This window comes from Rhamphochromis longiceps, linkage group LG13 (genome assembly GCF_057381845.1).
Source record: "Rhamphochromis longiceps isolate RC_006_pf linkage group LG13, R_longiceps_female_GT1.1, whole genome shotgun sequence".
Lineage (NCBI taxonomy): Eukaryota > Metazoa > Chordata > Actinopteri > Cichliformes > Cichlidae > Rhamphochromis > Rhamphochromis longiceps.
The window spans coordinates 11,171,267-11,192,057 of record NC_140569.1 but is presented as its reverse complement, the minus strand read 5'-3'; the positions used below and the strand labels follow the sequence as shown (position 1 = coordinate 11,192,057).

The 20,791-nt window shown below is 39.9% G+C and overlaps 2 protein-coding genes across 2 annotated transcripts in view; one reads left to right on the top strand and one right to left on the bottom strand.

Moving 5' to 3' along the window:
• Positions 1-78: 78 nt before the first annotated feature.
• Positions 79-7,487, top strand: abcg8 (ATP-binding cassette, sub-family G (WHITE), member 8). The gene is made up of 13 exons (XM_085427647.1): positions 79-366; positions 2,224-2,325; positions 2,437-2,584; positions 2,829-3,067; positions 3,326-3,458; positions 3,975-4,244; positions 4,503-4,656; positions 4,944-5,048; positions 5,128-5,327; positions 6,105-6,181; positions 6,330-6,597; positions 6,704-6,831; positions 7,067-7,487. Exons 1-13 carry the CDS (start codon positions 322-324, stop codon positions 7,202-7,204), a joined length of 2,007 nt encoding a protein of 668 aa, XP_085283773.1. The 5' UTR covers positions 79-321; the 3' UTR covers positions 7,205-7,487.
• A 2,127-nt stretch (positions 7,488-9,614) lies between these two features.
• Positions 9,615-20,791, bottom strand: part of lrpprc (leucine-rich pentatricopeptide repeat containing) — a 59,803-nt gene continuing 48,626 nt past the window's right edge. The window contains exons 33-38 of the mRNA XM_085427582.1: positions 19,722-19,849; positions 19,507-19,622; positions 14,048-14,122; positions 13,277-13,361; positions 12,071-12,213; positions 9,615-9,892 (exon numbers count right to left, since the gene is read on the bottom strand). Coding sequence (XP_085283708.1) covers positions 9,827-9,892; positions 12,071-12,213; positions 13,277-13,361; positions 14,048-14,122; positions 19,507-19,622; positions 19,722-19,849 — 613 coding nt within the window. The 3' untranslated portion in view covers positions 9,615-9,826. The remainder of the gene's footprint in view (positions 9,893-12,070; positions 12,214-13,276; positions 13,362-14,047; positions 14,123-19,506; positions 19,623-19,721; positions 19,850-20,791) is intronic.

Below are 20,791 nucleotides of genomic sequence, written 5' to 3'. Positions count from 1 at the left end.
GAGAACTTTGATCAAAGGTTGTATAATGAAGACAAAAAGCACACATGCTAAGTCAGTTCACAGCCCTTCAGTGTGGACTCAGTCCTCGTATTGTCGGCTGCTTCCCAAAAAAGCTGTGACTGACAGGATAAAGCAGAGGGCGAACTGACATGACATGAACTCGGATGCTTCAAGAAGAAAGAATTGTGAACTAGAAGGGAGAAGATCTTCAGGAGGACGTGAACAACTGGAGACACAAAGCAGCAGACAGAGAGGAAAATAAAGACCCTAACAGAAGAGGAAAAGAGGAGTATTGACCTCTCTAACCTGCAAATTTTAACCATGGACAATGGCAGTGACCTTATACACACAAACGACTACTCACAGGTTTGTCAGGTCAAAATATGCAAATCTTAGCTCTCCTAAAGAAAATGACCAATCCAGGTCTTAACTTTGTGCTGTTTTACTTTATTTATAGCCCTACCAGCCATTAAACTCCTCTCTTTGACTGAGTATAACATGGGATTTTATTAACTAATCTGAAGTAACCTAAATCAATTTATGATCACTAGTGTGCTCAACCAGTACTAGAAACTTTACTTTACGTGGGTTTTTTGTTTTTTCTTAAAAAAAACAAACTTATTTATCTATAGAAAAGAATTTGATTGATTTCCTAATATATCATTTTAACATTTTGCTGAAAAACTGGAATTTTTCCCTGAATGCACTTAAGTGCAAATTAATTTAGAAAAAAACTGTAATTTCAAATAGGAAATGTTGAATTGGATAATTGGTTGGAAAAACACATGGATGGATAGATGGTTTAGCAAGCTCTGTTTTTCTCCTATGTCAGTTTCTGCATCGGGCATGTTCTGGTTGCAACGGCGGGATCAGCAGTGACAACATTTCCAAACTCTATGATGCATTTTGTCGAGATAAATATCCTTAAAAATGCGACCAGAATGCTCTGAAATCTGGATGTTTATGCAATGAGAACCCAAATGAACCATTTAACGTTATTTGTAAAATTATTTAACTCATTAAGTCCAGAGTAGACTGCTTCAGTACATGAAGTCTGGTAGGCACTAAGGTCACGATCACACCTGGTACCTTTTGCCTTTCCTGGTGTCATTACACTGGCTTCCTGTTCAGTTATTATTGCTTAGCTATAACATGTCCACTGCTGGGTTTCGTTTACTCAAGCATAAAAAAATGTTTTCTATCAAATGGCCAGAAATGCATAAACTTCTGTTAAGAAGGCAACGCAGACTCACTGCTTAAATATGCTAACCCCAGCAAACCCAAGTTGTTTGCTTGCCAGCAGCTTTTACCAGTTTCAGACCAAGCTTTCCCAGTTACAGCACTGAAATCCAGGTCCTTTTTCCTTCCAGTGTTCAAATCAGGATTTGTAACATATTTTTGATCGTGCCCAGTTAAGTGTCTCATTAATTTATACATTCAGTAAAATATCAAATTATTTTTCACTCATTTGTTTAATGGCTTAATTTGGTTGTAAATGTATTAATTGCGTTCTTTGTTTTATTACATTCACGACTCACATTTTCACATCTATCTGATGTCCGACCTCGTTTTGCTATACAATGAAAAAAAATCAGTAAAAAAAACCAAATATGTATTTGTTTTTTTCAGCCAGTACATTATTATTTTATAGAAGCTTCCATGAGTGATAAATGATCAAATTTGATGTGTGGCTAAAAAAGTCGTTAATTTTAAAACAGAACTGTATGTTATAATCTACACCATGTAAACTAGATTAAGTGGCAGGATGCTGTTAATCTCAATTTGAACATTTGTATTTTTTTTCTTCTGCAACTGAACTATTGGGTTTATTTGAAATTGGACTCTGGTCACACAGGCAGATATTTGCACATACAGTACAAACAGACACACGCAGGTAGACAATCAAACACACAAGTTAATGCGTGTAACAATTTTTTTCCATAAAAGACTAAATGACAAAAGACAAAATCACATTTTCTAATCACATCCAACTAATGTGTGGCCACAGGTTTATTATCTACTGTACTGTTTGTTGTTACTAACTAAACCCAATTTTGTGGTGTAAAATCAGCATATCTGTAATTCTGATTTGAAACTTTGAAATAAGAACATCTTGTTTCTCATAGTTTATAAGGTATATATAGGTCTATATATATAAAAACATTTAGTACATGTATCCTGGTCTGTATGAAACTTATTGACTTGCTTGCTTCGCATTAACAGCATCAAGACAGAGAGTTATTCTCATCTGAGGAGGACAGCAGTCTCTACTTCACCTACAGCGGAGGCTGCAATGTGCTGGAGGTCAAAAACCTTTGCTATGAGGTAACTATAGGTCACCTGCTCTTATCTTACATGAGTTTTCTCAAGCTCCTGACTGGTTCATGTGTATACATGCTGCAGGTGTTCATCGTGTACATGTATTTATGTTCACAGGTGGATACAGCAGCTCAGATCCCGTGGTACGAGAGGCTGTCAGAGTTCAAAATGCCGTGGGAAATTAAAGGAAATAAGCAGACAGCCATCAACAAGCTGAGCCTCACTGTCCACAGCGGACAGATGCTGGCCCTTATTGGCAGCTCAGGTGATGCACAAAGGTTTGAAGTATTGCTTTATTAAATAAAGTAATAGATATGCTTTGTTCCACCAGAACAGTAAAGAAAAAACTGCATTTTCTTGAAGAATAAATGTGTGTTAAGTAAAAATAAGTAGAAAATCTGCTAATTTGGAAGACTCATAGATGCATTTCTCCGGTTCTATATTGCTTATGGTTTGTTTTTTTGAACATAAGCAAAGATGAGAATGTCTTGAATTCAATATGTTTTCAGGTTGTGGTAAAACGTCTCTGCTGGACATAATAACTTGTCGGGATGAAGGAGGCATCATGAAGTCCGGTGAGATTCTAATTAATGGGAAGCACAACACGCCCCAGCTCGTCAAGAAAAGCATCGCTCACGTCCGCCAAGACGATCGGCTTCTTCCTCACCTCACCGTCCGAGAGACTCTCTCCTTTGTTGCCAAACTGAGGTTGCCCACTCACTTCACACAGGCTCAAAGGGACCAGAGGGTAAGATTAAGACTGGTCAATAAATGGGACTCAAACTATTTCCATAACAGTATTTGCATGATTGTTTGGACTGGCAGGTTCTTGTTTATCCATTTTATAATAGAGCCGTTGTCAGCATGTTTATCACATTCTCGTTAAGGCATGCCCTTTTAAACTCTTCAGAGTTTTTGTTGAACAAACACGTGTTAAATGATAAGAATGCTTGTATGTGTCCAGATAACAATGACTAACAGTGTCTCTGGTTGCTGTCTGTCACAGGTGGATGATGTTATCGCAGAGCTGCGGTTGCGGCAGTGTGCACACACCAGGGTGGGAAACAACTACATCAGAGGGGTTTCTGGTGGAGAGAGGAGGAGAGTCAGCATAGCTGTCCAGCTTCTCTGGAACCCCGGTGAGAGATATTAACACAGAGATTAATTAATGTGGTCCCCTGAACTGTCATTTATGTTGTTAAGACAGGGCAATGACTCAAACTGAAGTCCCAATCCAAGCAGCAGCTTTTATATATGGCACACTATTTTAATTGTGTCCTCTATACGCCACTTTGCAACCCACCTCCAGTGCCTCCTTTCCATTTAGCATCTGAGTGTAATCAGTGTCATATATGTTGTTTTTATTGCAACTTCTAAAGTTACTATAGATATAACATTTTTAACCTTTGTGTTTATGCGAGTTTTAAATGTTTCAGCTCTAAACAGGGTATTTCATACCGTTTCTGAACATCTATAAACTACTGGGAAGTGACACGAGTGTAACACTTCTTCCTGTGAATAACAAACACATTTGACTAATTACTGACTTTAACAATCATGATTCCTCTATTATTTTCGAGCTCATACTGTTAAGATCTGTTATATAAAGAACAGGGTTTAACAGAGGTGATAGATTGGTCTATTTCCCCTCTCAGGTATTTTGATCCTGGATGAACCCACATCAGGTTTAGACAGCTTTACCGCTCATAACTTGGTGATCACACTGTCCCGTCTGGCTCGGGGAAATCGTCTGGTCCTGCTTTCAGTCCACCAGCCTCGATCAGATATCTTTCAGCTCTTCGACCTCGTCGTCCTGATGTCTTCAGGTTCAGCTGTTTACTGCGGTGCAGCTCGTGAGATGGTGCCTTACTTCACTGCTCTGGGACACCCCTGCCCACGATACTGCAACCCCTCTGACTACTATGGTTAGTAAGTGTGTCAAAAGAGAATTAAGTGCTTCTTCCCAGCATGCAATAACATATTCTTACCAACCCCATGCTCACTGGTAACTTAAGGAAAGCTGGGACCCAACAATTTACCACTAATTTTGCAAAAGAAGCATTTGTTTTCATCTTAATGATAAATACTACATCTCTTTGTGTTTTTCATTCTTTTAAACCTATTTAAGCCTCATGTTGTTGGTGTCCTGTGTCTTTTATGTGTGTGTGTGTGTGTGTATCCAGTTGATCTGATCAGTATAGACCGGCGCAGTCCAGAGCGAGAAGCCGAGTGTTTGGAGAGGGCCAGAGTTCTGGCTGAGCAGTTCATGGAAAAGGTTCGTGATACTGACGACCACATGTGGAAAGCCGCTGGGACTGATGTAGCGCAAACCGACAGGTGATCATGTTTTTGTGTGAAAGTTTGGCTTTTTTAAAATTTTATTTAAACAGTAAGTAGTGATAATGAACCAGCATTTTTCTAATAAAGCATACGATTTTCTGTATTTTTTGTAAGAAATAACACCACAATATCTCTGCTTACAGCTTTCCATATATAGGGATTTACTGTTTTTTGTGATTACCTGTTGTAGATGCTTAAAACTCCTTTATGGTCATGCTTAAGCTGTGGACCAAACCTTTAAAACCCAGACTAACCCATCCATTACTCTTTTTTCCCACACACAGCAGCCCTCAGCAGCCAAGCAAGAGAAAAGAAGATGAAGTAATAACTATTTCCAGGCATGAAAACAGACTGCCAGGCAAACTACACCAGTTTAACACCCTCATCAAGTACGAGCATGAATGTTTTGGAGCACTCAAATCTATGTGACTGAATATGAACACTGACCTCTCTCCTCTTGTTCATCAGGCGTCACATGTATAATGACTTCAGAGACCTGGTCACCCTATTAGTTCACGGCTTCGAGGCCCTCCTCATGTCGCTGCTGGTCGGCTCTCTCTACTACGGGGCAGGAGAAACCCGCCTGTCCATTCAGGACACCGTGTCTCTTCTCTACATGATCGGAGCTCTCACCCCATTTGCTGTGGTGCTGGACGTCATAGCTAAATGTGAGTAATAAAGCAGTTTGAAAGGATAAAGCCAGTAATAAGTCTCACTGAGGTTGTTTTTGATTTCTCTATGCATTTACTTTAAATTATTTAAGTGTTTTATGTTATAAATGTTCACATGTAATAAGTATCATAAAAAAATTATCTGTTTAAAATAAAGCAAAAATCACTGAAGGCATTTCAAGTTGTGACCTCTGCATTTGCAGTCATTTGCAGATGTCCACAATTTCATTGTACATGCGCAATGACGAAAGGGCTATTCTATTCTATTCTATTCTATTCTATTCTATTCTTTGAATTAATGATGAACACTTTAACAGAGCAGGTAAAGGTAGGATGGTTCAGAATGGAAAGATTATCAGAGTTATCAGACAGATTTGTGTTCTTTAACCCTGAACTTTATGACATCCAGCCACATGTACAGTGTAGAGGTGTCTAGCCATAACCATAAAAAGTCAAGTTTAATTCAGGTCAAGGTCAGAAGACACCAAAAGATAGAAAAATGATGCCAGGCTCACTTAGAATTAAATACTGTGACTCTAACTGCAGAGAGAAAATTAAAAAAAAATCTCTGAAACTGCATTTTATCCAGTATCATAACATTTATGTAGAGAGACATTGTGCTATATATTCATGCCCTAACCTAATACAACTCTTTGACATCTTAGTTTTTAAGAAAAAAACAAACTGCCTGGCTGAGGCTAAATACAGCTCATGAAGCTGATCCTACTGCATGTATTGTGAACTGAGTGTCGTTAGACTGAATGCTCTCTGCAGGTCACACAGAGAGAGCCATGCTTTACCACGAGCTGCAGGACGGCATGTACTCTGTGACCTCTTACTTCTTTGCCAAGGTAAAGTCCAGTGATAAAACTGAATCTCCAGCAGGGGCCAGTCTTGTTCCATGCTGGAGTCACTGTATGCTGAATAGTACTACAAGTATGTTTTATGCATTCTTGACTGTCGTGTATTTTTGAATATATGCTTTTTCTCCATTTTCAGGTTTTGGGGGAGTTACCAGAACACTGTGTGTTCACATTAGTCTATGGTCTGCCCATCTATTGGCTGGCAGGACTTAACAAGGCGCCAGACCGTTTCCTTCTGAACTTCTTGTTAGTGTGGCTGATGGTTTACTGCAGCCGGGCCATGGCTCTGTTTGTAGCTGCTTTGCTTCCCACCCTGCAGACTTCTGCCTTCATGGGCAATTCTTTGTTCACCGTCTTCTACTTGACTGCAGGCTATGTTATCAACCTGGAGAATTTGTGGCTTGGTGAGGAATTATTTGCGTTATAAACCGTAAACAGCAGGCGACAGCTTCGGAAAGAAAAATGAGCTGGTCAGCATTTAATGTTTGTTCATGTTTTTTGTCTCCACAGTGGCATCATGGCTCTCTTATGCCTCATTCATGCGCTGGGGTTTTGAGGGCATGCTGCAGGTGCAGTTCAGAGGCAACGATTATTCCGTCACCATTGCAAACATGTCTATCAATGTTGATGGCATACACGTGAGTTAAACACTATCATTTCAACTCAAGTTATGATTTGTTTACACATTACTGTTAGGTTTGCTATTATCTGTACAGATATTAAATCTTTAAGATTTATAGGACTAAACAAATCAGACCATAAGAGAGTTATCAGGACTGTTAATGTTTTTAAGGACCTGCTAATTCTTACTTTAATGGACAAATCCATTTGATGAACATTTTTCTCCTCTAATCCTTTCTGTACGTCATTCAGGTGGTGGAGGCCCTGCACATGAACCAGTACCCGCTGTACTCTTGCTACTTGGTCCTACTTGGAGTCTGTCTGGGCTTCATGGTGCTCTATTTCCTGTCCCTAAAATTCATCAAGCAGAAGTCCAGTCAAGACTGGTGAACAAAACTGAGAAAAACCAAACGCCCTCTGACATCATCAGGGTTTTTATTTTGCATAAGTGGAAGGGAGGTTCTAGTTCGGCTGGTTTCGATACCAAACTTTCCATTTTATTCCTCTTTAGACATTTAATTCAAATGCTATAAAAGTAAAATGCATGCATGATTAAAATGTTTAGATTTTTGTAATTTCAGCATCATAAACTTTACCTGTGTAATGGGAAAAATATTCATAAAATACTATATTTACTCATCTGAAATATTTCAAAATGCTTCCATCGTTTACGGTTTTAATCTGCCAACAGAAAAAGATTTACAGAAGAAAAAGTTGAGCGTGGTGATGAAACAGTTTGGAGTCGCAGTGCCGCTGCCTGCTGCTGGATGGCAGCAGAGGACTGTCGTAACATTGATTTGAAAATAATGAACTTTTCTCTCGTTCGCCCTCTTTTTCCCAGGCATGGCAGATGATTAGAGCGCTACTTTAGCAGATATCAATCTGCAGCTTTTGCTTGTTCCATTTTCGATATTCTCAGCGTTATCTTTTTTTTTGTATATGTGAAGTTATTAAGCATATTATTAAGACAGAATACTGAGCACTGAAGAAAGATGACCAAGAGAAATTTAGTAGGCCAACTCACACTCGGAAAAAACTTCTTGTGTAGACTGAATGCTATGTAAGCTGTGAGTTTTTGCACTGGTGCAAAAGCCTCTTAAATCTTTTTTCTAACGTGGTTTGAGCCCAAATTAGTAAAGTATCGTCTCAAAATGCCTCACTTCTGCGTGTTTATGTTTGGTTTGTGCACTCATCCTCAGCCTTCACATTCACTTACACGATGGAGTTCACTGGAGCTCTGCAGCTGCTTGAAAATTAAACTGGAAGTGTAATTTTTCTTTCTTTTTTTGTGTGTATCATCCTTCGCATCACGGCTATTTTGGCAACACACAATGCTCCTTTATGCAGAAATATTAGGGGGATATTAAGTTTATATATCAGCATAACTTAGAAAACATGCTGGTTTACATCAGAAGTTCCTTCTTCTGTACCTTAATTCGTTTTCCAAATGAGCTCCGCTGACCTTAACAAACCCGCAATCTTCTTGGGGAAAAACCAGTGAGTGTTATCTAAGGCCTGGCTCTGAGAGGGCTGCGGGCATTGCATTACATTAATATCTAGGGAATATCTGAGGCCAGCACAGAGTTCAATGTCGATTAGAGGAGAGCTGCAGAGAGCTGGGGTTAGACAGCATAAGGTCATCTATCAGTCAAGCAAAATGTCTCCCAGATCAGATCAATGGCTACATGTCTTGCATGAAAATGTATCTACACATGCAGCTTTCTGAGCAGACTGTGTAGGATGGCATGTTTGAGCCTATTTTATTGTTTCATGGCTTCAAGACTGTCACAGGTACACTAATTGTGGGGTTGCCAATCACTTGAACAAAAAAAGGGAGGGAAAAAAAAAAACAGGTCAGGACCCCGGTATGTGCCCTTGACCTTGCACAAGCTGGTTGTTATTGATACCTAAGCTTTCTTCACACACGACAATGAAAGTCAAAATTTTTCTATGCTCACTCAAAATTCAGACTTACAGACCTGGCCCTGCTAGATTTCTCAATTCACAAACATATGGTAGCTAATTATGTGCGATGGGAAAACCTGGAACCTTCAGTGCACGAACACTGAAAATATAGTATGTAAGCCACACCTTAAACTTAAGACCAAAACAAGCATTTCAGTGTTTGAAATATAATTTTAATATTGCAAAAACAGTCAAACATACACTAATATATTTGCGAGCTTCAACACTTCTTTGAAAAGGACCTTTAATAACATAAATTTCCAAATTGTGTTTGTTTCTAGCCTGCCGCTGGAAATGACCTTACATAAAAAAAGGAGGAAAAAGCCCAACATTAGATTAATTATGACCTTTGACTCAAAATTAGTCATATATCCATCCATTCATTTCATGTCTTCACATTTCTTCAGCTTCACATTGTTGCTTGGGTACATAGATTATAATGTAGGGTATATGACAAATACAAAACCTATTCACTCATGTGTTTTTACACATGCTTTAAAACAGGTATTACATTTAATTATGTGTTTAACTTGTGCAGAGGCCCTCAAAAAGCTCAAGTCAGAAACTTGAGCGTTGGTGATGTAATGCTCATGCAACACATGGCTCCAGTCGTTTTGGAGATCCACCTGAAACATGTTGAAGAATTTATAAGTTTTGTGGGTATAACTTAATTCTGTAAAGTAAAAGATGCACTACCTTGAAAACGGTTGTTCTTGAGTAAATGCATTTTGTCCCCTGAGCTGCACCCGATTAAGACATAAAACATCACCCAAGGTGGTCTGGGTATTTTGAAAAGAATTTCTTTTTAAATTGCACAAAAACCTCACGCACTCTGTCTGGGTTCCTACCATTGTTTATTAGCATAAATACTTCTGTACATTAGCAACATGTTCAACAGTATTGATACCGCAGTGGACAGAATCTCAGCATCCAAAAGTTACAACACTCAACATTTCAGATTGAACAACTCACATAAAAAAAAAGAAAGAAAGAAAGGAAGAAAATTGTGGGATTTGCAATGAGGTATGAGGAGAGGATGATTAATCTTTATTCCTCCGCTGTCGCCTGGGCTTTGGCAGCTCTCAGCTTGTCTGCATAAAACTTAAAGGACTCCTGCAAAGAGAAAGCAAAGGCAGACCATTCAGCAACAAACATCCCAACACCTGCTCACCTGATGCAGCCTTACACCGTAAGGCGTGTTTTGTATCTCGCCTCTTTCTTAAAGTAAGCAGCACTGGAGCCCTCCTGGGTCCGTCTAAATAGTCTCCAGTCTCCAACCAGGTTGTCTCGTTTCATCTTTAAATCCCCATTAATACACAAATAAGGGATTTGTAGCACATTCCCCAAACACGCACTTCCGTTCTTTGCCTCTGTTCCTGGCTAATTAATCAGTGTTTTGATCCAGACAAAGTGTTGTGGTGGGTGTTTTTGGGAGGGGGAGAAGGTGAGAGCTTTTCTGCAGATTACGCCAGCTCCTTACAATGTACGTTTGCTTATTAATGTAGTAATTAATGCCAATAAATCGCCGTGCTCACTACAGAGAGGGAGAGGGAGATCCTGGCACGCGTTTCAAACAGTTTCGAGGGGGTCAGAGCACCCTAATTAAAAATATCTTATTTCCTCTAAAGGTTTGTCCACATGTTGGCTTATTTGGCTACATTCTGACGAAGTTCAAAGCATTTAGAAATAAAAAGAAATAAAACTGAAACATTTCTTTTTGGAAACGGGCTGCCGGAAAATGCAAACCTCTATACATTCGGAGAGGATGAAGACCAGCGTCGGGAGCTGCGCTTTTATTTGTAGAAACTTCTCAACTCTGTGACTCTTCACCTTTCCCTCTCCTTGCAACTCTCCTCCCTCTACTCTGTTTATAAAATCCAGCAATGACTTAACTACCCTGGTTTTCAGTAAATAATGTAAGAGCTTCTCTACCTTCATCCCCTCTTTCTCCTTCTATCTTCGTACTGCAGGTGAGTGATGTGAAGGTAAGGCTCCGGCCTATACCTGCCTCAAGGGGACAGCGCATCAAAAGTGCTGTGGCTGAGAGGCCTGTGTGTGTGTGTGTGTGTGTGTCCTCTGCTAAAAATAGACCCACATCAGCTTAAAAAAATGTTCATCGTGCTGAAAAACTCATGCTCAAAAACACTATGAACCCAAAAAGAAGAGTGGCTATTGCAGTGACACCATCTCCCTTTCACAACTCCGTGACTCTGGGGCGCCATTTCTTACTCTCTCTCTCTCTCTCTCTCTCACACTCACACACACACACACACACACACACACTCTCTCTCTCTAATGGCTTCAGGAGGCTTGCTGCAGGCCTGGGCATGCTGAAGTATACTGAGCGGGCATACTGCTCCTTCATATTAGTATGGCACACAGAGACCACAGCACACATTAGGACACCAGCACAACAAGTGCTAGCACTGGTTAGGAGCTGTGAGGTGCAGCAGGCCAAACAGAGCATCTCAAGAGAGGAAACAGAACGCGGTGACGGCATAAACTGTTAATGCAATTCTAACTCATATCCCTGAATTAAAGATGACAGTGTGCACTTCAATGACAGCTTTAGTGTGTGGTTTAAAATCCACTGTGGTGATGTACAGAGGCAAAACATAAGGAAAAAGTCACGTTTAAAGAAAACTTGCCAACTGGAGCTTCATTGTCAATTCTTTCTTAAGAGGTTAATTCACTGCTTAGTTAAAATTTGTGTTCACCCTAAAATGAAAGGCAGAAATGTAAAGAGAAAAAACATGCATTTAAAAATGCATCATAAATTCTGTTTTAGGTTTATTTCTAGTTGTAGTGAACTATGCTTTCCATGTTTATGCTGGTAACACAAACCAAAATGTTGATAATATGAATGCAGTTGCTCATAATTCCTTCCACAGGTCCAGATTGCATCAGACCTCCACAAATGACAAACTCGGTATTTTGTACACATCATTCAAAATTCACCTCTAACCCAAAAATCAATTGTGTTTAAGGGCACTTAAAAAAACAACAACTTTTTCCTTTATGTCAGAGTTTGAAATGTACAACAGTGTGGAGTACACAAAAGCTTCACAACTGAATCTTCTGAATGAAGGAAGAGCAACTTTTCTCCTGCAGTTTTTCTGCCCTTCATATCTATGGTTCATTTTATTTAATCAAACCTCTAAAATGTTAAAACACAAACACATTTGCATCTGAGTGTTTGCTCAAAGCATCTCCTGTGTGTGTGTGTGTGTGTGTGTGTGTGTGTGTGTGTGTGTGTGTGTGTGTGTGTGTGTGTGAGAGAGGGAGACTTACGGGGGGCTCGGGGAAGGGCACCGTCTCTCCTGCTTCGCGGTAAAGCACAGCCAGACGTTTGAGTGACAGCTCGTCTACAACTATCCCCTCCTTCTGCATCTGCTCATGCAAAGCCTTGGCTGCTGGTAAGTCCTTATCCAGAACTGCCAGATGAAAGTGGGGAGTGGGAGGGAGAAAGTCAACAAATGAGACAAGCAACATGTCTTATTTGAATTTGGATATTTAGAGAAAACTGACAGTGTGGTGGGATAATCATGTTATTTTCCTGGCAATTTATTGGTGCCAAGAAATTTGATTTTTAAGTGCAGCTGCACATTTGACTATCTGTGCATTTCCATTTTTTTCCTTTTTTTCTTGGCAGTGTGACACTTTCTTTTTATTACTTGTGTTTGTTGGTTCAATGGAGGAGGTGGAAAAAGAGAACATAGGGGAAGAAATAGGCGAGGAGTCACTGGCACCGTGGAAAATATATTCTCAAGGTGCAAATTAAAAACAGCTAGACAGTAAAATAAGGTTTTATAGACATTAAAAATTATGACAAGAAAAAAAAATATTAAAGGGTCAGTAACTTTCATTTTTAGGGAGACAAACCTGAAACAACTGCACACAAATATCTGTGGTTGTGTGCAGCCAAGAGGGAAGGTCACAAAGGTGAAAAAAATGAGAGTGAAAGGAAAAAAGAAAAGCCCTGAAAGAGAAAAAAGAAAAAGTACACAGATGGGACAAAGAACGGAGGCGAGCAGAGCATCACTAATTGCTTCCCCTATGGCTGCCTTGACCGACCAGCGAGCTAATGCTAATTAAATAGTCATGTCTTCTCATCTCTGGTGTGACAAGGTACGGAAGAAGGGGGGACTGGTGGGTGAGAAGGTGAAGTAAAAGCAAAGAGAGGAGGATAAAAAAGAAAAAAAAAAAACTGAGGACAAGAAAATGTAGACAGGAGCAAAAAGGTGGAGAGAGGGGGGAAAAGCTGAGTGGTGGAACGTGTTGAGATTAGCACGCTAGGCTAGCCAGGACAGCTAACTCATTAGAGGACATGTGTTCTAACCCCTGAACGCTTTCCTACACTCACACCCTGAGCTTGACCTGATGCATTGTTAATGGGCCTGTTAATGTTGACTTAGCTACAGTCCAGTGAACCGCATGCTGCACTACCAGACCCGTTCAGCTCTTCTGTAAGAACGAGTGCCTGTTTATGCATCTTACCGTGACATTTCATCAGGTATGGGTACAGCAGTTCCTTCTCCGCAAAGTCTGGAATCAAGCTGAGCAGGTTCTTGATCTTACCCACCTAAACACAAACACATTACACATGCAAGGACGCGCATGTAAGGAGTTGAACTGTGATTCATATCCCGATAACAAAATAGAAATTAAAATATGCTCCAACAAAATGGGTAAAAATAATAATGCTGTTCAAAAGTGAGTGTGCTTTTTAAACATGGAACAGACTGCAGACGCTCAGGTTCCTAATTCCACGTGTGGCTATTTGAACTAAGTCATATTAAGGAATATTTTGCCTCTCTGACATTTCAGACTTCATTCAGAAAGACAAAAATCAATGTAGATGCATTTCTGTGTACTCAACTTCACCAAGGTGAGTACACAGGCACAACTCAGGGGATGCTCAGGCAATCTAGTACATCCCAGTGCCTTCAGAAATTGACATTTGGGATTATTAAGTGGTGAGAACTGGACTTCCAGGGGAAAATCCACACATATCAAGATATGCGAAAGGTCCAGAGGTGCACAGAGAGGCCTACTTGAAGGGGATTGTGGCCAAATGTAAACATTAATAGGGTCAAAAAAATTCAAATCTTTAGACTAGATTTAGAGATCTGAGACATCAGGATTACAGCAGTCACTTGAGAGGAGAAGTGTAGTTAAATATCATAGAGCTTGCATTTTGATTAGTCCATAATTAAGGAAACCCACTTGGTCACAAATAATGTGTTCACGAATGATAGAATTTCTTACCTGCCCAGGTGTCTGAGCCTTTTGGGTTACAAAAGACAGCAGCACTTCCTTCTGTTCAGCCAAAGCATTGCAACGCTGCATTAGGACAAAAGAGACAAAAAAAGAGAGAGAGAAAGAAATAAGAGCTTAAGTGTGATAGTCGACAGCTGATCCTCTCGACTCTTTCTGAAGTCAAGAAGACACTTCAGTCTTCTTTTTAAATAGGTACAGTATATAAACACACACATGCACACTCCAGCACACCCAAGCATTCGTATAAACATTCGCACACTCAGGGTTACACTCAGGTTAAAGGATAATTATGAATCTAATAACTACTCATTTCTTTATGACCTTAATAGGTACAGAGCTTCACAAAAAGCATAATTATCGCTAAGTCCAACTAAAGGCCATGTCTGTTACTCAGTGGAAACATCAGTACGGTCATAGCGTGACTGCTTCCTGTGCAGCTTGGACTGGAGCGATTTACACTGATGAGCTGATGACAGGAATTCAAAACAGAAGTGAAAAAGTTTCAGGCAGATTCCAGCAAATAATTCGCCACAAACAGGCGTCTTAACTCTTTATCTTTTAGGAGTAACCCTAGCGGTTGAAGAAGTCAGACAACTTGTGTTTGTCACAACATAGAAATAATCAACCAAAGCTTTGTGACGTTAAATCTTATACCATTGGAAAGCCTGCTCATGAAAGAGTGCTGAACATAACCACATTGGCTGACTTGTGACAAATACTGGTTGAAGTGTGCGACCAAGGCTGTTGTGGCTGTGTATGGTTCTTCCATTTCTATTTAAAACACATAAATACATTGAGAAACGATTCTAATGTTTGTCAAATCGCATCTTTATTTATCTATAGCGTGTTAAAACTCGTCATTAATGGTACAGGGAGGTCACCTTTATGGGGGACACACTTAAAGTTGCTCTTTTTAAAGAACTGTCAGAGAAATTGGTAAACTGGGTGTCAGATTTTGAGTTCCTATTACACTGAAAAACAGCATCCCCCCCCCCAGTAACTGATATGTTTCTGTCACTGGCCAGTTAACGACTGCTTATTGTGAAAACACGCAAACATACATATGATATACTCTGTGGGTTTGTGAAGGAGATTGCCTTTCTGTGACTGAGTGAGTCTCTTGGCTGAGCTGCGTTGAGGTCCGATTACTAGCCAGTCGTAAACTGACACGTTTCCCTCCTCTGCTCCGCGCAGAATTAAAAGCGGATGGCCTGCAAGGCTATTAACACGCAGCTTCACACACAGACACGGAGCAGCCTGCCTTCTTCTGGAGTCACTAAGTGCAGAATAGCTTTAGTACAATCAGGCAATTAGACTACCACTATGCTACTTCACTTTTTGAAGCAACTTTGCTCCATGCTCTCATTCGCTCTCCTGTATTTTTTGCCCTCCCTTGCTACTCCAAACAGTCCCGGTGGTAAAGCCGCAGCTGAACAGACCTACCTTCTCCTTTGCTGCTCACACACACTGCCTAAAAGCTCTGGATACCTGGGGAATTCTTCCCCTTTTTCCTCAGTGACCTCTCCCAGCGCAGTTATAGACGAGACTGTAACGCACACACCTCACAGCTTCTTTCTCGCTCCTTAATGACTTCATCCCTCTCGCTCCCCATCGACCTCACCTCCATCTCTCCTGATATACTTGTCATCATTATAGTGTGCTTGCCTGCATAAAAGCTTTTCAGAGTTGTGGTCCTGCTTCACTTATGGGATGGAGGAGTTGGGAAGCTACCCTGCAGTGACCCTGGAAGAGCAGCTTGGAAGGGAGAGTCAGGAAAACGAGAGGGACAAACCACAGCATGTAGCTCAACCTCGGTCACATGTGAGACCAAACTCAAACTTTAACAACAGGACGGCACATGTTACCATGAGACAGTCTTGTAATGTTACGTTTTCCGGAGTTTACAGCAAAACTATAATCTTGAGATCAAATAAGCTATACAAGCAATCATTCACCCCCACCAGACTTCAAAAAGGGACACTATCATTATCAGTGTTGACTTTAAAGTTTAAAGTGACTTTAAAATTGCAGTTTTCAGTCTTAAAATTTGCTTGAAGTTTAAATATGTGGAAAATTTGATCCACCCTAGTAAGCGCCTTGCAGCTCTGATGCATCTTTTAATTCTTCTGGATGGTTAAAGTGAAGCTGATGTTTAATCGTTTTATTCAGGGGGTACAAATGAGGATCATTTTGATGGTACTTTGATATTTTTCCTAACCACGTTCCCCTTAGTGCCTGACTCTTACTTCAAAAATTAAAGGTGAGATTACTTTCTAAGGCTCTGCAATAGCGTCTTATCCAACCTATTTTCTGAGATTCCCCCCCTATTATCGTCAGGTCCACTGCAACATAGAGCTGGGCGATATGAGATTTTTTCATATCACGATATGTTTTTTTTTATTTCAGGCGATAACGATATCTATCACGATATAAGCCAAATAACTATATTTGTAAGATTTAAATGTGCCGTTGCTCACAAGTAAAATGTGAAATAATCAGCAGCTTGTTTTTATTTAAATATTTATTTCCCATAATAAGTTCAACAGGGTAGATGTACTTAAGGAACATGAGACTTTTTCAGATAAATAAAGGCAAATATTGCAAACTACACAAAAGGCAGCCGCTAAAGCGTTTAAGTTTCAAAATAGGACAAACGAAACAGACTAAATTGTCAATTCCACTTAGAAACAAAATATTAATTCTAAAAATAAATCTTAGTTTGTTTTACAGAAGAACAGACAAAACTGACTAACTTTTGTCAATATCAAATAAACTGAGAACTAAAAGGAAATTCTCAATCTCTCCTTGTTGTATAGCTTAGCTTTTCAAACAGTTTTAACTGTTACTTTAGTCTGACAAAAGCCGAATGACGAATTAGCGCTTCCAGTCAGAGACTGAGGCTACGTCCACACGTACACGGGTATTTTTGAAAACGGAGATTTTCCGTTTTCGTTTTAAAAAATAATCCCGTCCACACATAAAGGCAGAAATGAAGGAAAACGCTGCTATGAACATGCCAAAGCAGCAGGTGGCGCTAGATTCCTAACCGTGCCTAAATGTTGGCCAATCAGAAGTCTAGAAGCCTCGGTGGGAAAAAGTAAACAAAGCTGGGGCATAGAAGCAGAACCGAGTCGTAAGTGTGGAGGGACAGTAACTGTGTGTATATGTAAGCATTTAAACACTGCAGAGAGTAGAATTAACAGTAACAGTATTGTAGAAATTCATTTCACCGAAACAATAACGTGGCGCACAGTGTGACGCATGCACCAGTTTATTGTATTTCCAGACTTGCTTTCGGCACAATTTACAGTGCACGCTACTCTGTTTTTTGTCAGACTTGAAATAGCCGAAATACCTTCACACTACGGAACTTCTATGGCTCTTCCGTTTGACAATCTCTCCGGCATTGGAACCATCATCTGTTTTCTCTTCGGTCACGCTCGGTTGATTTTTCTAGTCGGCACACTCATTTCCTCCATTACCCGCTGGCTGCTTCCCAAACAAACACACGTGCGGCTTGGCACTTGTGCTGTACGTAACAAGTCACGCGACGTGACGCTGCGGCTGTGATTGGTTCGGCTCTGCGCTACTTAATTTGGATTGGCTGACCTTTTTTTTTTTTTTTTGAGGACAAGAGCGGCGAGGTCTATCGCGATAGCTTAATTTCTCTATCGAGTAAAAGTTATATCGCGATACATATCGTTATCGTTCTATCGCCCAGCTCTACTGCAACAGGAAAAATACAGTAAGGAAAATATGTGGTAAAAGCAAGAATGTTATCATTTAATGCATTGCTTTCTTATATCAGTCTGAGGACGTCACTGTTCAATTGCACTCTTATTTTTTAAGCCATCCTGTGCCATTTATGCGATTTAAACTTTATTAGTTTTTCCAATTGACTTTATGTGTTTGTCTTTAATATTGTTTGTTTGTTTACAAATTTCTCCTTTTACTGATCCATTTCTTAGCATATACATGTGTTTATCGTGTTTTCTGGGTTTGTATTAGACTTGTTTTTAACCTGTGATCCCTGTTCTGTGTATTTTTGTATACTTGCATTGTTAATCCATCTGCCAGAGCTGAAAAGCACTTTGGGTCAAATCCTGTTGTTTTTAAAGGCGCTATATAGATAAAGGTGATTTGAGTCATCTGCATTTGTGTGGGGATTCATCAGTGCGCACAGACTAGTGATAACATTTGGGAGCAACTTATGCTGCTGTGCAGACAAAATGTTTCAGAGAAGGCCTATTTTAGACTTTATTTGTCTCTTGATTTGATGTTTTACTTAACAGGGAAGCAGTGTAAAGGTGAAACCAGTGTCCCATTGATTTAATTTTGTGTTAATGCTACAGTTTGTTTGTTTTTTAATTTAGTTTTTTTTTAAGGATTTGCAAGATCCCTGGATCAAACCAAGGAGGAGACACAGCCTCCCAGGTCCTTCCATGCAGAGCTACCTGGTGTGGTGTCCAATTGCGAATAAGGGACCATTATTGTCCCAAGAGATGCACTGAACTTGGGCAAACAATTATTTTGTACATTGCAGGCCTTTGATTCTTCATTTCTGTCTCTCTTATTTTGCACCATGCTCTCCATCCATCTCCTGTCTCTCACCCATCTAGCTGCTACATATTTATATCCCCAGGCTCAATGCAAAGTCATTGAGCTGTAATATACGAACTGTTGAATAAGTGAAAGAGTAGGAGGCAAATTTCAGACCACAAGACTCAGTGGTGGAAAGCGGGCAAGCTTTTCCTGACATCAACGCAAGGTTGGATAAATAAGTGAACGAATGTGGCAGGAGAACCTCTCCAACAACACTGGGGTCTGACAACTGGATGAAAGCAACTGGGAGTTGTGATGGACTAAATTCACTACAAGGTCCCTTGTTGATATTTTCTCCCCTCTTTTGGCAGATTTTAATTACTTTGATATCATAATTTAAAATGTAAAAGCACAGAGCAGTCAAATGGAGAAGCGCTCACTGGGACAGAAACACCCCATATGATTTAAAATTTATCCAAAGTGGTCACAAAAAAAAAATAAAAAATGAAGAACATCACTTAGTATGTGCATTTTGCTCCAATTCCAAGCTGAATAAACAAAACTCAGCAGGGCTTAAATGGTACCTTAACTTGGCCATAAGAAATAGTTAAGTTTTCATTTTCACAGCAGATTCTTTCATTTCTATTTTTGCACATTTTTTTGAAGTAACGTGAGAAAAGTAATGTATCGATGTATGAAAGGTAGCTAATTCCCCTCTAATATTAATTATGAGTATTCTAGCTCATCTCAGCCACAGAAGGCTACAACCAAGCCAGAGGAGATAAATAATCCAAATCTAACATACCTTTGGACAACACTTGGCTAAAAGTATACTTCTGACACTTCAAACCAAAATGTCTTGGCTTTTAGCCTATGAGCTAACACACACACACACACACACTTACAGCCAGCATGAATTTGGCGTCCTCCACTTTGTCCATATCCAGCAGCTGGAGGAAGAGGTCTGAAGCTGGTCTGTAGCAGGCAAAGTGGTTGGCTAGCCGCTCGGCCATAGCGCTCACTACAGAACGACATGTTGTGTTGGTAAAGGATTATTGAGCAACACTCAGTTTAAATCAGTTACTTTGATTGTGGCCTTATATTTCTGCTTATGTCTTACACTTGTCCATGGCATGGTCATTCCCAGCTTCCAGAACCTTTCTAAAGACGAAGGACATGCTGGGGTTTGTGCTGTCTGGACTGGTGTAGATTCCCTCCAGCAACTCTACTGCAGACGACACATCATCACTGCAGAGGGAGACAGATACAAATTTTCTGTTATATTCACACACCTGCCATTTTATAAGGTATATCTTTCTAAACGTTCATTAATGCTAATATGTAATCGTCCTATGGCATGGCATTAACACAATGCATTAAGGCATATAGGCATGGATGAGATGACCTGCTAAGTTCATTCTGGTTTATTGAAACTGGACAGCGTGAAGACTGGGGAAAAAAACTAAACTAAAAAACAAACAAAACAAAAAGTTGATGACAGGGTCAAAGTTTGGCTTAAACAACATGGAAAGGATTGATCCATCCTGCCTTGTATCAGCAGTTCAGGCTGCTGCTGGTGGTGTAATGGTGTGGGACTTTCAGGCTTGTTAGTGCTCTAGTCTTCCATTTATAAGTCGCCAGTGAGAGCGGATATATAGTTTATTATTGTGATGAGCTTAAGACTAAAAATATAGAGTTGGAAATTCGCGTAAAACTCGAAAGTAATGCAACACTTTAAACCTCACAATGTGATTTAAGTTGTCCAAGTTCATTAGAGAGAAAGCAGGTTCCTTGTTTAAAAGTTGGACTTGTTACACACCCAACCACCACCAAACCTCCACACCTGATTTGTCCTCAAAAAAGATCAGGTTTCATTCTGAATTCGCACTAACTTATTATGGGTAAACTGCAACATGCATAAACCTCCAATACAGCTGTTTTTAAAGAGACCAAGAATGGGATAAAGTGGCCGATAAAACGACAACAAAACCAAAACAAACAAAAACTCCAAAATGCCATTTTTGGACTTTAAATATATCTAAAATGTAATATTAAAATTATATTAGTTTCACTTTTTGTCCCTTACAGCCTCCCTCTGAGTGCACACTCTTTCTCCCGCCTATTCTGTGAAATGTTTTTCTGCTGAGGTTGCCACAACCACACAAAGCCTGCATACCACAGCATTACAAA